The 14961-nt window shown below is 41.2% G+C and overlaps 1 protein-coding gene across 1 annotated transcript in view; it reads left to right on the forward strand.

Moving 5' to 3' along the window:
- PAPPA (pappalysin 1) overlaps positions 1-14405 on the forward strand; it is a 290144-nt gene extending 275739 nt beyond the window's left edge. Inside the window, 1 exon segment of the mRNA XM_043980172.1 lies at positions 8642-14405. Within this exon segment, the coding sequence (XP_043836107.1) occupies positions 8642-8749 (108 nt within the window). The 3' untranslated portion in view covers positions 8750-14405.
- Positions 14406-14961: the final 556 nt, after the last annotated feature.

Genomic DNA, 14961 nt, shown 5'->3' on the forward strand with positions numbered 1-14961 from the left:
CACAATCAGTAGCAGGAAGATGGGAAGTGCTGCTGATTGCTGAGCAGCAGCGTAATGTGGCTTTTGTGCTCTATGCGGTTTGGCAACCACCTCTGGCTCACTGCAGGCCCAGAACTTTCAGCCTCTGAAGCTTCAGGCAGAATGTGGGCAGAGGCCCAGGTGGTGCCAAGGTGATAGAGCTCTCCAAGGATTCTGGGATTGTCATGCTACCACCTGTTGATGGTTTTATGCATCCTTTGGGGTCCTCCTTTCTCCTCCTTGGACATCATTGTATATATTGGAAGGTTGCCACTTCACTATAGGGAAGCCACCTCTCAACTTCAACTCACTGGGAAGAATTAAAATGAAATGAGGCCTGGATCTGCTAAGACACAAAAGTTATCCCAGTCCAATGGGCTCCTTCCAGCCTTTAAGAGTTCCCCATAAAACTATGCCTGAATTCCCTCCTTGATTTAGTATTTTTAGGAATCCACTCTGAAGATGATGTTCATGTGGTTTCTCATAATCCTTGGGTCAGCTGTTGAATCCACAGCCATGAGTTAATTCTGCCTCTTCCTCAAACCTGCTGTTCCAACCAGGGAGATCTGAGAATACTATATTCCCCAAGTCCCCTCTTTCTCTTAACCATCAGTTTTCAAGATTTTTCTTTTTCCAGGACCTTTGAAGTCCTAAGTTTTACCCAGTATGACCTATTGGCCCATGGGATTCCTTTTTTTTTCTCTTGGATATGTGGGAACCATTCTTGTGACAAAGAAGCCAAGAAAAGAGAAATCCTTTCTTGTCTTCCTGCCCCCTCCTTTTCCTCAAGTGATCCATCAGCATTTACCTGAGAAGGGTGTCAAATGAAAGGAAATTAAGTGAGAACTCCCTGCCCTGACCTGCCTTGGTTATCTTGATACAGACTTCACATTCAGAAGATGATGCACACTGGAGCACAGGCCCAGACTGTGGAGGGGGGAGGAAGGAGTTGTTATTCATACTTTCAGAGTTGTTCACATCAGGGAAGTTTCGAAAATGCTTTTACAGCAATCTCCAGACATGCTCTTTCCCAGCATGTGGTCCTTTTCCCTCATCACCTTCTTCCCCTCCACTATTACTTGTTCTGCAGGCTGCCTTGTGCTTCTGGAAACTTGGAATTGACTGGATGGTACTAGAGGGGTTCCAGAATGACTCGAGCAGAGATTCAGTAGGCCACAGAAAGGCCCGAGTTGTTTACTACCATCAACTGGAAACTTGCCTCTTCTTATTGATAGTGATCCTGGCATTTTTGAAACGCTGTGGTATTTCCTCATCACTCCCAGATGGGGAGGGTGAGCTCAGGCTGATGTCTAAGGAGACTCTTGCCTATCTTCTTTGAAGATCATTGGCTTCTGCTGTATTTTTGTTCTCTCAGAGTGAAGCCCTTCGATGAGATCCTAGAATAATAGTGACTCATATTTACATAGCTCTTTAAGATTTACAAAGTGTCTCCCCAGCAACTCCCTTCATAGATAGGGAGGTCGTATTGATATGCCCACTTTTCAGGTAAAAAATTTGAGGCTGAATTTGTGCCTATGAGCAAGTCACTTTTGCTTTTCACAGTTCTTAAACTCCTCCACCATTCACCCGATCATGGCAAAATATGAAGCTGGAGATCAGGGCACAGTTACAAAAATGTTGTCTTAGCCAAAATTAAGGCTGAAAAGTTGTTCTGCATTTTCAGACAAGGGGAAGAGATTGACCAAAAGAGCCTTTGTGAAGGTTATATTTTTTAAATAAAGTCTAGTTGTGATTTTTTAAAATTCAGTTAAGCTTTAGTTTGTTTAGTAGTTTATTGAATAAAAATATCCTTTAAGGTTTTCAACTTATACAAATATAAGTCTCTGTGTGTATGCCTTAATGAAATGAACTACACATGCTTATGAATGGGAAAAAGGAGATGGGCCTTTCCTAAAGCCAGAACAAAGGATAACTGGTAAACAGTGATTATCTGTGGACCCTGCTACTTATGGAATGTTAAAAAATACTCAGGGGAAAGCTTCTAGCATATTGCTTAGATCCTCAATGAAGGATTTTTGTGGGAATCTGATCAAGAATCACACAGGCTGAGAAAAGGTAGATTGTTCCTCTTCTGTACCATTGGAGAAAATGAGATCACAAATCTATCAACATATAAACTGCATGAATACAAAGTACTGTCTAGTTCAGTCTTTTCATTTTACAGATGAGGAAACTGAGCCCCAAAGAGTTTGTGTCCTGTTTAGAGCTGTCCATATGATAACTGGCAAAGCTATGATTCAAATCCAGATCCTCTGATTCAAAATACAGAATTTTTTTCTATTATTCTACTTAAAGTTCATCCATCACTTAGTTTATAGATGTGCAAAATGAGGAGAAGAAGGGTTAGGGGACTTTTTCAGGAATGCATAGCTAGGAAATGGCACCACCAGGACTGACTTTGAGGTCTCCTGACTTACATTTGGATGCTGTCTCTACTAAAACGTGTTGCCTCTATATTACAGATATTGGAATATGGAATTAGCATTCTAATCGGGGTTTGACAGGCCAGGCTCTTCCACCCCTGCCTTCATCTTTGGCAAAGAAAAGCAGTCCTTTCTTTTTTCATATTCTCCAGCTGTGAAAGAATATTCCCCAGAGCTGCTGTGAGATAGAGTTCTTTAGGGTTCATAGACTGAGTACTAGAAAAAATTGTTTCTAAACTCATGCTCTAGTTCAGCCCCTTACTTTACTGAAGAAATGAAGGTCCAGCAAGGGGATGTGGTTCAAACACATACATAAGATCTTCCATTCCAGTCAGAGGATCATAGGTTTGTAAGTTTAGATCTAGAAGAAAACATAGAAGCCATTGAGTCCAAGACCCTCATTTCACTAAAGTGGAAACTGAGGCACAGAGCTGTTACACAGCTAGCATATGTTTAAAGACATGATTTGAAATCAGCTCTTTATGACTGAATCCAGCGCTCTATTTTCTATGTCATACTGCCCCACAAGTGGCATTGCTGTCAGAAGTCAGCTCATTTTCCTCACATTTCCTTGACCCCTCCTCTGCCAATTGCTCACAAGACCTGTTATATCCTTCCCTTCTTTTCAAGCCATCCTGCTCTCAAGTCACCATCTGGCTCAAGTCCCACTTTTTTCATACAACCTCCCTTGATTGCCCTAGGGATAACTATAGGTCTAGAACTCAAGTCTTCTGACTCCCCTCCATGCACTCTTTATATGGTTCTCAATGTGAGTTTCAGTGCTGAAAATTCCTAAACTCTCTATGGAGCTGAAGTTCTTAATCTGAGGCCCACAGACCTCATTTCCCTCCTTCCCAAGGTGACTACAGGTTCACTGAAAGGCATAGATGAGGGAGGGGGGATTACATCTTTATTGTCACTAACCTATGGTTTTCCTTGTGGTTTTATGTATTTCATTATGCATTTGAAAACATAGACTTCACTGGAATGCCAGATGGGTCCATGATACAAAAAGAAGTTAAGAATCCCTGCTGGAGCAGAAATCCTGGAGAACTTTCAGGCAAATTAGAAGACCTGCCAGGTGTTGGCAGTATTTCATTAATGGTTGAAGGGCACATGATAGTTTAGTAGATATTACCTACCAAAGTAGATGTTACTTACCAAGGTCTAGGCCTTTAAAATTGTTGCCAGCTCTGTGGCCATTTCAGAATACAATTCTGGGGGGGCAGCTAGGTGGCACAGTGGATAAGGCAACGGCCCTGGATTCAGGAGGACCTGACTTCAAATCCAGCCTCAGACACTTGACACTAGCTGTGTGATCCTGGGCAAGTCACTTAACCCTCATTGCCCTGACAAAAACAAAAAAGAAAAGAAAAAAGAAAAGAGAGAGAGAGAGAGAGAGAGAGAGAGAGAGAGAGAGAGAGAGAGAGAGAGAGAGAGAGAGAGAAAAGAAAAAGAATACCATACTGCATCTCTTAGGGTAGAATATATAAGGTCTTTCATAGAAAGTGCTAGTTTTTGTTTTGATTTTGAATCCCTGGTTCCTGCCTAGCATGGTGCCTTGCACACAGTAGGTGCTTAATCAATTCCTGGTGATTTGTATTGAAGTTGCTTCTAGCTCCATGACCCTGTGACTCGGTGTTCTCATGCCTATCTTCTCCCTACTCCTCCACTCCCAAGGTTGTTGTCTGAGTCAGAATCCTGCCCTTACCTGTTTCACAATAGCAGCCAAGACCTTCTGAGTTCAGAATTCTGTTTCTCTTGAACAGGCTTCGTTCCTGAATTGATTACACAGGTTGAGGAGTCAGCTCCTACATGTGTTCCAGTGGGAGAAATAGCAGCTCCTGAACTCAGACTTGGCCAACAAAGTGGGAAGAATAAAGGCTTTGTCCCCGCCCCCCAAAAAGGCTTAGCTTTTGCCCAGACAGCTCTTGCAGAAAGTGCATCCTTCCTCTCCAGCCTCCATTACCTCCAAATGCCTATTCAGGAATAGTTGTGTAAAGTTTGGCAAAAACCTTAAAATTTAAACCCAGTCCCACTTCAATCATTCCCTATTGGAGAAGAGGATATGTTTGTTGAGGAGGCAGCAAGGAATATTGGAGAGGGAGGGAAGCATGGCTTGGGTGTGAGTGACATCATGTGGCTTTACCTTTCTGAGTCTCAGTGTCATCAACAACAAATAATAATGCCCACCTTGCAAATCTCATAGTGGTTTCTTTAAGGCTCAAATGGGCTAACTATGTGAAAAGTAAGTCTCTTGTGTGACTTTGGGTAAGTCAGTTTACTTCTTTTTTTCTTTTCTTTCTTCCTTTCTTCCTTCCTTCCTTCCTTCCTTCCTTCCTTTCTTTCTTTCTTTCTTTCTTTCTTTCTTTCTTTCTTTCTTTCTTTCTTTCTTTCTTTCTTTCTTTCTTTCTTTCTTTCTTTCTTTCTTTCTTTCTTTCTTTCTTTCTTCTTCAGGACAATGAAGGTTAAGTGACTTGCCCAAGGTCACACAGCTAGTAAGTGTCAAGTGTGTGAGGTTGGATTTGAACTCAGGTCCTCCTGAATCTAGGGCTGGTGCTTTAACCACTGTGTCACCTAGCTGCCCCAAGTCAGTTCACTTCTGAGCCTCATTTTCCTTATTGGTCAAGTGAGGGGTTGGACTCAAGGGTCTCCAAATTCCCTTCCAACTCTAAATTCTAAGGACCTCCATTGAAGTCAGCCCAACCTCCTCATAGTTCCCTACCTCTACCTTCAACCCCAGGGTAATCCTTTTCCTCTCCCTATTTTGTCATAGAAATTCCCTTCACCTTCTCAAGTTACCTTACCCTCAAGTCACCATCCAGTTCATTCCCCTTCTTCCCTAGCTACTCTAGAGGTCAACAGCTCTCTCTATCTTCCAAATACCTTCAACCTTTGCTATACCACTTGCTGCTTGCTCTGGCATTTATTAAACTACACAATGTATTGCATTTTTATTTAGCTCTTTCATGGAAGCTTTGTTTCCCCAACCCCCTAATTAGACTGTAAGCTTCTAAAGGGCAGGAGCCATGTATTGCATTCTATTCTCTTGACATCCATTTCAGCTAACATGGTGCCTTACACATAACTGTAGTAGTCGTTCAATATACATTCGTTCATAGGATTTGGAGCTAAAAAAAAATCCCGAAATCATCTAGTCTAACCCCTTGATTTAGCAGATGAGGAAACAGACTAGCTCATAGTTACCCAGGTAATTCAGTGAGCAGAACTGGGATAAAATATGAGGAATCCTAACTCCCAAATCCATTGATTTTTCTATGGTAAAAAGGTGAAAATACACCTTGGTAGTTCTGCTACCTCATATCCAAATTTGTTTGCGTCTTTTCATATGCTTTTATAGATTGGGATGAAATGCCTTTCTGCTGCAACATATTTTAGAAATTATCTAATTCTTACCTTTGTGTTGTTATTGTTCAGTCAGGCCATCGAAATGCTTATTGTTCATTCCATCTCCTAGTCTCTGAGATTTCTCAGACCAAAATCTGTGTTCTTGGGGACTACTGCCATATTTATACTCTCTTTGCCATCAGAAAATAAGTTCCTTGAGAACTGGGGTAGCTCAAGCTTTTGTTGTTGTTGTTTGGTCATTTTTCTATTGTGTCTGACTCTTCATGACCACATTTGGGGTTTTCTTGGCAAAGATCCTGGAGTGGTTTGCCATTTCCTTCTCCAGATCATTTGACAGATGAGGCAACTGAGTGAAACAGGGTTAAGTAACGTGGACAGGGTCATGCAGAATGAATGTGTGAGGCTGGATTTGAATTCAGGAAGAAAAGTCTTCCTGACTTCAGGCCCAGAACTCTATGTACACTGTTGCCACCTAGATACCCTGCCCTTGCATACCCTTCCCTTAGTCTTTTTTTTTTTTTGGTGGGGCAATGAGGCTTTAGTGACTTACCCAGGGTCACACAGCTAGTAAGAGTCAAGTCTATGAGGTCTTATTTGAACTCAGGTCCTCCTGAATCCAGGGTTAGTGCTTTATCCACTGTACCACCTTGCTGACCCTGTTTTTGTATTTGTTTTGTCCCTTAGTTTTTTTCAGTTTTTGGTTTTTGTTTTTGGTGAGGCAGTTGGGGTTAAGTGACTTGCCCAGGGTCACACAGCTAGTAAATGTCAAGTGTCTGAGGCCGGATTTGAACGCAGGTCCTCCTGAATCCAGGGCTGGTGCTCTATCAACTGTGCCACCTAGCTGTGCCCCGCCCCCCCACCTAGTTTTTACATAATGATTTTCTTGACCATTTTTCTCTCTCAGTTTCTTAAAATCCAAAGTCATTGAAAATGTATTCATATTAGTTTATTTATGATAGGATTCAAACCCAGGTTAGCTGACCCCAAATCTAGTTCCCCTCTCCTTTCTCTATACAATGCTGCCTCTAGGGTTTCTGAGAGGAGTAGTAAAAAAAAATTAATGGGAACATCAGAGACAGTGCAGACTTTGTTAGTCAAGGAAGAGGGTCCTCTTGTATTTTCTAAACTTTTCCTTTGGGACAAAAGTCTAATCAAATGGTTTGGCCAAAAGGACCATTCTCTTGGCCATGGGGTAGCAATTTAGTCCTGCATTGCAGAGGACTTGAATAGATTGCAATTAGCTACTCTTTTCTGCCACACTTTATTCTGAGTTAGGCAATAAAATACTCCATTTGGCAATGCAAACATTCCCCAGCCCCCACAACCACATGGATGTGAAGACTCAGGCTCCCTAGACAGACAGGCTGCTGCATGTAGAGGAGGAGAGAAGCAAGGGCCTGTGATGATTCCATGCAGAGTACATTCCTGGTGAGTTAGTGATGAGGAGAATACATCCTTATTGGACAGGAAATCCATTGAGGTGATACATACACTGCCCAGAAACTAACTAAAGGGGCATGTGTTAACAACATCAGGGAGGAGAAGGAAAGGGGGATTGAGAGAGAAAATGAGTGGAGGAAGATCAAGAAAGATGCAGATTATTCACTGAGAACATCCAAGTAGGTTGCCGAACTCCCCTAGAAGGAGAGGGAGGGGTGAGGTCATTAACTCCATCTGCGCAGATGGGAGACACTCTTGAGAATGCACTTTGCAAATGTTATGATGCAATAAGGTGAAATCACCTTCCACCAGCATCCAGGCACTGTAATCTCGCTTAGACCTTTCAAAATTGTCTAGTGTTACATTCAGATAGAGATAGACCCTCCCATGTGACCTTTCTCTCCACTGTTTTTTAGATGGGAGAAACTGAAACATGAAGATTTCAAATGGATTGAAGGGGGACCTCAAAGATTATTTAGTTCAATTTCTGTATTTTTGTAGTTGGGGAACAGAGGCTCAGAGAAGGGAAGTAACCTCTGGAGTATCGCACAATGAATAGCAAAGCAAGCATTCAAATGTAGATCCTATGACAAGTTCTCTGCTTTTTTACAATGCACTGTTTTCTTTTTAGACTGTATTTGATTTGGAAGGAGATGTCTCCTCTTGGGCAATCCCCTCCTCCTGCCTACTAGATTTAAGTTAGGGAAACTTGGGCCTACCCACTTACCCAAGGTCACACAGCACTTTACAAATCTGAAAGCATTGTACAAACATGAGTAGTAATAGTAGTCAGTGGGAGATAGGTAGAACAGTGAACAGAGAGCTGGACCTGGAGTAAGGAAGATGAATGAGTTCAAATCTGGCCTCAGGTACTAGCTATATGACCCTGGGCAAATCATTTAACCTCTGTCTGCCTCAGTTTCCTCAACCATAAAATGAGGGTCATAATTGCACTTACCTCTCAGGGTTATTTTGAGTATCAAATGAAATGATGTTTGGCATGCAGTAGATGCTACATAAATGCTTATTCCTTTCCACATTTCCTACGCATATAATCAGACTAGAAGCAAAATTTGTCTGTCTGTCTATCTGTCTGTCTGTCTCTCCACCCCTGTGCCTAGTTGAAACCAAGATCTGGAAAATTCCTCCAAGCCCCTCTCATCTGAGTCTTTAACAATGAATTAAAGCAGAAAATATATCCCTGACTCAGGGTCTCATACCACCCACACAGCAAAAGCCTTGCCTGACCCAGAGATGCTGCCAATAGTCCTGGAACTACCCAAAGCCTCATCAGGCATTACAAAGAACACTTTCATGTGATGAGAGGGACCCCCACTGCTCACTTTCCTTCTTCTGTATCTCCCCTGCAGGTCACCCCTTTTCCTATGTCCTGTGACCTACAAGGAGACTGTGCTTGCCGAGACCCAAAGGCCCAAGAACACAGTCGAAAGGACCTCCGGGCCTACAGTCATGGCTAACAATGGGCGAAGAGGAGCCAAAGACCACCCAGCCCGAAGGCAGGCTACACAAGACACCACATCCCTTTTGGTATTGTTTTTATTGTTAGCTGCTCAACTGAATGGCCTCTCTGCACCCAGGGACCCTTAGAATTCAACCAGTCTGCCTTTAATTTTGCCCAAGAAGGACTCAAAGCTGGGGTTATGTACCAAATCGCATCATAATGACCAAACAGAACAGAGTTAAGTCCAGAAGACTTGGAAGTATTGCAATGGTGTGTGGTGTGCAGTGATGGGCCCACAAAATTGGAACAGCATGTCTTGAAATGGAGGTTACAAATGAGCTCTTTATCTATGATATATACATGTGGTCTATACACATGTATATACATACATACAAATATATACATACATATGTGTATATATATATATATGTATATCCATGTGTGTCTCTCTCTTTAGAGATTAAGGAGGGAAGAGAGGAAAAGACAAGACACATTCTTCTCTGGTGCTCACTGCTGATTCTCCATGGGAGAGTTGGAGCTTTGAAACTCCTGGAGTTGTTAAGGCCACTTTAGACCAATGCTGAGTGCCAAGATATATTGTGCTCCAAGTATTGGGTTGGGGGACATGGATTTCATCCCAGGACAGTGGCCCTCTGAAAGCCACGTGATAGTTGGAAGGTGAAGGGGTGAGCTTCTCAGTCTAAGTGGGCAGTGGGCCCAAGAGAAGAGGAATGGGTTACCGCCCACTCTTTCTACTGCTGGGCACTAGTCTTCCACTTCAGAAAGAGTAATGGGCAGTCCTGGGATGAAGTTCCAGATAATAGGTGGGAAGAGCCTTAGGCCTGGCCTGTCAGAAGTACTGAGCTGGCTTGGCTCCTCAGAGATTTTGAGGTGCTTATACCCCAAGAGAACAAAGAGGAAGAACCAGTGGATCCTGCCTGCCCCTAGAACTTGCCATTTAAGCACATCTTGCTGCTATGCCTGCTGCTACATCCCATCCGGTTCATTTCTTTACTGCGTCAGGACAGGGTTATAACAACCCCAAACAACCAAATGGTCTGCCTTAAAGCTTACCCACAGCCTGCCTTCCACTTTTCCCCACTGCCACCCCCTTAACCCTATGGCCAAGTAAAGGACACTCACTGGCTAGTGTGGTGAGAGCTCCCATGCCACCTCACCTCCTAAATAGACCCTTTGGACCTGAGAGAGCAGGGAGTTTGTCAAGCAGACTCCAAAAACTATTTTAAGGGTCCTCAAACCAGAGCAAAGAATGCTGAAGACAGTGTTAGCATTTTGGAACTGAGTGTTATCAGTGTTAAATTTCCAGGATCCAAAGAGAGATTCCATTCCTGGCTCCAGGATTCATTTCTGCCCTGAATGAATACTTGCTAGTGGACCAGTTTCTAGGGAACCAACACAGTCCCGGAGAAGGCCAACTCCTTCTACAATCTGTAATAGTCTAACCTCAGTAGGGCTGTAAGACTCAGAAGGAGGGTGCATGAGAAGGAGCACAACTCCAGCCCCCAGCAGTCCAGTTCTATCCCTGCATATCCCATAGTATCTTGCTCCCAAATAGGTAGAGAGCACCCTTTGTTCTCTCTTTTTTGTAGGCTGAATCTATAGGCTTAGAAGGTGTAGCTAGTTGGGATAAGTACATTAGAGGCACTTAGTCTATCTCTCATCATTTGTTTCCCCCTGAGTGTGAATGGTTCACAGCAACTAGCACCTGATAATGTCTCTTCAGATGGGCTAGGTTATGGTTATAAGGTGGCTGGAAAGCAGTTTATATCAGAAGGTTTGAAATCTCAAGTGAGGTCTTAGCCTAGAGCTCAGAAAGAGGAGAAGATATATGAGGTCCAGTCCTTGTATAGCCTACACCAAGGCTTCCTAACTGAAAAAGTTAGGGCTAAGATTCAGGATCTGGTCACTTTTCCTCAGCCCCAAATAAAATGACAGGCATCTTAAGCATAGTCTTTGTCATAGGCACATGAAGGCATTAAAATAAAATAAAACAGACACAGACATACAAGGTTATTTTATTATACTTTAAGCCTCTTTGTATCCATAATATGAGACCCAGGGTTACTGGAATGCAGGATGCATGTGCCATGTGTTCATTCCATATACTGGCCCCTTCCCTTTCAACATCCTTCTCAATGTGTGTCCCATTCGATACCTCTACATCTTGGTTTCAAGAAGTTAACAGTTCTAAACTAAAGTTTAGCTGATATGGAAGATGATATATATCTTATTGGGGGTGGGAGAAGAGGGGCACAACTCTTGAAAACCCAGAGGAGTGACTTTCTAATTGCATTTAAGATACTGGTACAGGCAGAGAGCAGGGGAATGAGGTAGTTATTTTGGAGGGGACCCTGCCAATCATGCCACTCTCTCTATATTCTTTTCATCAAATGAATGATTTTTCCAAAAGACCAGGGGACTTGTCAGCAAAATAGCTTAATACATGTCCATTGTTACCCTACTGTCCTTCAAAGAAGAAGTCACATTGTTAGGGAACTAAGGAAAGATTTTCTTAAAAAAAATTGGAGAGAGGAAAAATGGAGAGAGGAAAGGAGGAGGGTTTGTTGGTATACATCCAGCCCATCCTCATTTCCTCCCCGCCCCCGCCCAGGGCCTTTTGCACAGTAGAGTTGGGGAAATGTTCACATTGATGGTAGGATAGAAAGACAGCATCAAACAGATTGTTCCCCATATGTGAGAAGGGAGTATGCCCTGGTGTTTGTGCCACTGAATTTCAAGTGGCTGAGAAGCCCCTCAGTTTTCTCTGGGGACTTAGACCCAACTCTGTGTGCTCTGTTAAAGTAATTTCCTATACCTATTCTAGGATCGCTGAAGCTTTGCTGGCTGTAAACAGCTCCGAGGTCCTGAAAATTTTGGATTCAGCATCTGTTGAAGTATTTGCTCTCTTGTTACAGGGATAGCTGGCATTCTAATGCATTATGCTTTTTCTACTCTGGAAAGAATTAAGAACACCCAATGCCACAAATCCAATTTTCTAATATAAAGCCCCACTCCACCCCCTTTTTGTGCCAACTGCCTTTTGGGGGAGGGGGGAGAAAGGAGGGAATCCTTCCTAACTTGAGGAATTCATTCTGGTGAAGAGACCAACATCCATAGATAGTAGGGCTTGGTGTAAAGTGGACCTATTGTTTGTAATTCTCATCCTTAGGGCTTTGAGGGGTTGTCTAAATATTTTTGCCATCTTGATAACCTTATTTCCTTGATCCAAGGCTGAGAAGGCTGTGGAAGATACTTTGAGACAGATTTCAGCTACCTCCCTTCCAGTTCCAGGAAAAAAACAAAAACAAAAACAAAAAAAAACTTGGTTGTAACTGTCGGTTTGTTATAGGTTTTACCTGTGTTTTAAAAAGAATAATAATAATAATGATAATAATAATAAAGTAAGCCAGGTTCTTGCTGCAATTGATTCAAGTCAAAAATACATAAAAACATATGTAGTAAGAAATCTGTACAAATAGAGAGTTGGATAGAAGAGAAGGAAAAAAGAAGAGTGGAAAAAAAGAAAAAAAAATTTGCATGACCCAGAACCAAGAAGAGCAAAACATATTTTTATGTGTCATAAAGGAAAAAAAAACGTATTCTGCAACCTAAGTAGTGAGTTAGACACAATCTCATAGATTTCCCTAGAAGAGAAAACACAGTGGAGTTTTTAATAACACTATCTGTTTTTCCTCATTCATTCTGGTAGGCCCAGGAAAAAAGGCAAAATTTTATCTCTTTGGTAGTATGGCTATTTATTTTGTTTTTGAGGGGGTGCTGTTTTCAATTTTACAAGATCTTAAGAGTAAAAAAAAGGAATTTGTGTTTTTACAACATTATACAAAGTCTGTGTTTCACTAGTATTTAACTGTGCTCTCAAAACTGCACTCAGAATGACTGTGCACAGTCTAGTTTTCCCAACATGCTGCTAACCAAGACAGGTAATACCACAAGTTTGGATTTGGACAATCAAACCAAACCAAACCCCTTTATTTGTGTTTTACTCAAATATTCCCCAGTTTCTGAATTGAACATTTGGGCTGGAAGACAGAAAAGAGAGAAGCCAAAAGGAAATCTGGCTCTGAAATGAGAGCATGGGAGTTACCAATTCTGGCCAGTTTTTGTTTGTTTGTTTTTGCTATGAACAAGTCACTTAAAACACACACACACACACACACACACACACAAACCTCTCCAAGCCTCAGTTTCTCCAACTGTAAAATGGGGATAATAATTCTTACCTACCTCATTGGGGAGTTGTGGGGCGTTCTGGACTGAGGTTTTAAAAGCATTCTGAGATGCTTGGGGACAAAGGCACGACACATTCCAAGTATTACTCTTTGAGACCAATGAAACATGGGAGTGAATTCTTGCTATTTTCCAAGTTAAAAAATGATAACTTCCTAGTTATAATCACCTGGGAAAAGAGGCTTGTGTTCTAGAAGATTTAGGGTTTATTATCATCATCATTATCATCATTATTATTATACTTTTTTCTCCTGATTTTTGGCTTGTTCTCCAGCTCTGAGGTCTAATTAAAATCCAATTACTTCTTCCCCATAGAAAGAATAAAAGCTGGCAGAAATCAGAATGTCATATTCTGAAAAAAAGTGTGAAGTTGCTTCTAGCCCATTGGGGAGGGAAGCTGTATGCCAAAAGACAATTTCAGGCAACACCTCAGTTCTACAGACTGAGTTGCTTGGGTTTAAGATCCTTTTTGGGGGGGGGGGCATGGGTGGTGTCATTTAAACTGTTTTCTCTAAAAAGTGAGGGGTCGTGCTCCATACAAACCACAACCTACCTTCTGAGTGCAAAACAAGGAGCTTAATTGAACTACACACCAGCAGTCAACAAAGGGAAATTCAAATAATTAGGAGTTACATTGTTGGGCCTCTGTAATCAGTTACCTGTCTGCAGATATCTCTCTCTATATTGATATATATATATATATGCACATGTATATAAATATATCTGTACATATATGTGTATATATATATTTAAATGTAATATTTACAAATAAAACTGTGATCTCGTCTAGAGAAAATGTATTCATATTACAAATGGCTCTTCCATCTTTATGTATCATACTGTATCTTTTTATTATTGTTATAATTATTATGATTATTATGATTATTTTGGAATCTGTTTGGCACCTTCTGGAAACTATGGCAAATAACACTTCACTTCCCAAGTGCTGAAGATCTGTTTTCATGAACATTCTACTGTAAAATTTTAAAAAAAGAGAAAAGAAAAAAAAAAAAGAGGAAAAATGTAAACACCCAAAGCAAAACACAATTCAATCTTTATTCTGTACCTCACGCACGTACATTTGCTGCTCCTGTTTTGGGGTTTGTTTATTTGTTTGTCTGTTTTTATGGATCTAATTTAAGTCTCCAAGCCATATATAAAGATGTAAATAGTATAGCTTATTTATTAAGATTGTCATCTTTTTTTAATTTATATTTACACAAATGTTCATCTAATTTATTTTTTTCAATACTGTTTTTAACCATCACTGTCCTGTTTTGCTGTTTGAGAGATTGTTAACCTTCTGTATTCATGGCATTGTTTCATACTATTTTTCCCCCTGGTCTCAAATACAGGTTGGATTTCACTAAAATTGTCAAAGACAGAAATATTTTGCCACTGTTGATTCCTATACCTTAAAATTCTATATTATAAAAATATATAATAACTTGTATGCTTAAACCTTTTCTGGTGTGGTTTTGTATATCCTAGCAGTATGATGATCTCATAGGTGTGGACTCACAAATACATACACACCTGGGTAGGGAAAGTGTTTGTTGATTCTTGTCCTTAGGGACTAGAAGAGTCAAAACCCAAGGTAGTAACATCCTGGGATTTAGAGACCCTATCTGCAAATATTTTTGAAAACTGATGAAATGACTGAATTAAGTCATACAATCAGATATTTTCTAAAACAACTATTGTAAATGACCATAACTGTGTTGACTAGGCAGAGCATGTGGTGGCCAGTGGGGTAAGGAGGGAGAAACAGATGCATACTCCAGGTGTAGACCATTTTAAAAATGGGGGGGGGGGATCAGAACATCACAGAATCCCAGAGTGGGAAGAAGTCTCAGAAGTCATTCATTACAAAATTAATACAAAATCCCTGATCAGTGACCATCAATCACCATCTTAAAGAACTCTATTGCTGAGGAACTCACTCCTTTCCAGGAAGCC

The sequence above is a fragment of the Dromiciops gliroides genome, chromosome 2, assembly GCF_019393635.1.
Source record: "Dromiciops gliroides isolate mDroGli1 chromosome 2, mDroGli1.pri, whole genome shotgun sequence".
NCBI lineage: Eukaryota > Metazoa > Chordata > Mammalia > Microbiotheria > Microbiotheriidae > Dromiciops > Dromiciops gliroides.